The following is a 1,555-nucleotide window of genomic DNA, read 5'->3' as shown; positions in this document are numbered from 1 at the left end:
ACGCCGCCCCACCTCACACTCGCCCCCGCCCACCTGCTCCGCCTCCACCTCCCACTGGGCCAATACCCTACCCCTCCGCCCTTCCCCCGCCCACCCCCTCCGCCCTGCCCCCCCCCTCCGCCCCCCCCCCCCAGTGCCTCCGCCCCCCCACCTGCACTGCCGCGATGCGGAAGGCCATCTCGCTGCTGTCCACGGCGTGACTGGCGCCGTCCGTCAGAACCACACGCACGCCCTGGGGGGGGGAGGCGGGTGGGGGTGTGTGGGTGGGAGTGGGCGGGGAGTGGGCGGGGAGGTGGGAGTGGGGAGGCGGGCGGGGAGGTGGGTGGGAGTGGGTGGGAGTGGGTGGGTCAGGCGAGAGACGAGGTGTGGGACATGGGGCGCAGGAGGGTGCGGCGGCATGGGGTGGGGTGGGGTGCGCGGCACATGGGCGGACACGGCCGCCTGCCTGCCCCCCTGCCTGCCTGCCTGTCACAGGGCCACGGGGCCACGGCCCGACTCACGTGCACGGGCGCGCCGATGAGGGCGCCGCTGTTGGCGGCCTCCGCAAAGCCCTGCGTGGCGAGAGAGAGGAGGAAGTTGTCGTTCACGTGAAGAACGAAATGATTATATATAACAAAGTTTAAAGTGCCGGCGTCCGTGTTTAAACAGGGGGCCCGGTAGGTTGAGGGGCGGTGAAGCGGTGCTGCGGCGTTCCGTCCCACGAGCACAGCGGGATGGGCAACCTGCTCGGCACAACGTGTCGACACACGCCCCCCTGCCCGCCTCGGACCCGCATGCCGCACCCTCGCACTCCTCCACCCCCCCCCTACCTTCTCAATGGCGTTGTGGAACTCGGGCGGGATGGCGGTGCCCACAAGTTTGTTCTCAAACACAAAGGCCGGGCCGCCCGCAGCCGCCTCCTCCTCAGACAGCGGCTCAATCCAGCCTTGGGGAAGGCGGGGGGGGGGGGTGAGCGGAGGAACGGAGATGCGGGCGTAAGGGGGGTTGGCGTAGGGGGTTGGCGGGTGGTGGTGGCGGCGCGGGCGGGAGGGCAGGGCGTATGACGCGGTGGCGCAGTCGTTGACTCCCGGGGTAGCAGCCACCACCTCCCACAGCCTGACAGATACGCTTTACCAATAAAACACAGACACACATACATATACAAACAAACACGGCCTCTTGTGCTTGGGTAGCAGCCACCAACCCCCCCCCACCAGCACCACACACACACACGTTCCCCCCCCCCACTCACCCACGACCTTGCCGTACTGCCCGCTGCCGCCGCTCTGGCGCTTGTGTAGGTAGTTGAACTCGGCCCTGGGGAGGGCGTGTGGGTGGGGAAGAGGATGGGGAAGAGAGGGCTCAATCCTCGGAGCCCAACACTGGGGTTGCATTTTGGCGGCCACGCAGGGCGCACGTCCCCACCCCCCCCCCTACTGACCACCACCGGTGCTGCTCCCCCTCCGCCCCCCGCCCCACCGCCATTCATACACAGTCCGTCCTCCACGACGCCCATGAGGGTCCCACTGCTCCTCCCCCTCGTATGCCTGCCCCCCCCCCTGCACCCCCCCCCCGC

The 1,555-nt window shown here is 69.3% G+C and overlaps 1 protein-coding gene across 1 annotated transcript in view; it reads right to left on the bottom strand.

Annotated features, from left to right (window-relative positions):
* Positions 1–1,555, bottom strand: part of CHLRE_11g467553v5 (uncharacterized protein) — a 12,082-nt gene that overhangs the window by 1,360 nt on the left and 9,167 nt on the right. Inside the window, exons 12-15 of the mRNA XM_043067304.1 lie at positions 1,232–1,296; positions 810–925; positions 501–551; positions 152–232 (exon numbers count right to left, since the gene is read on the bottom strand). Coding sequence (XP_042919304.1) covers positions 152–232; positions 501–551; positions 810–925; positions 1,232–1,296 — 313 coding nt within the window. The remainder of the gene's footprint in view (positions 1–151; positions 233–500; positions 552–809; positions 926–1,231; positions 1,297–1,555) is intronic.

This window comes from Chlamydomonas reinhardtii, chromosome 11, assembly GCF_000002595.2.
Source record: "Chlamydomonas reinhardtii strain CC-503 cw92 mt+ chromosome 11, whole genome shotgun sequence".
Lineage (NCBI taxonomy): Eukaryota > Viridiplantae > Chlorophyta > Chlorophyceae > Chlamydomonadales > Chlamydomonadaceae > Chlamydomonas > Chlamydomonas reinhardtii.
This window is presented reverse-complemented; position numbering and strand designations above follow the sequence as displayed.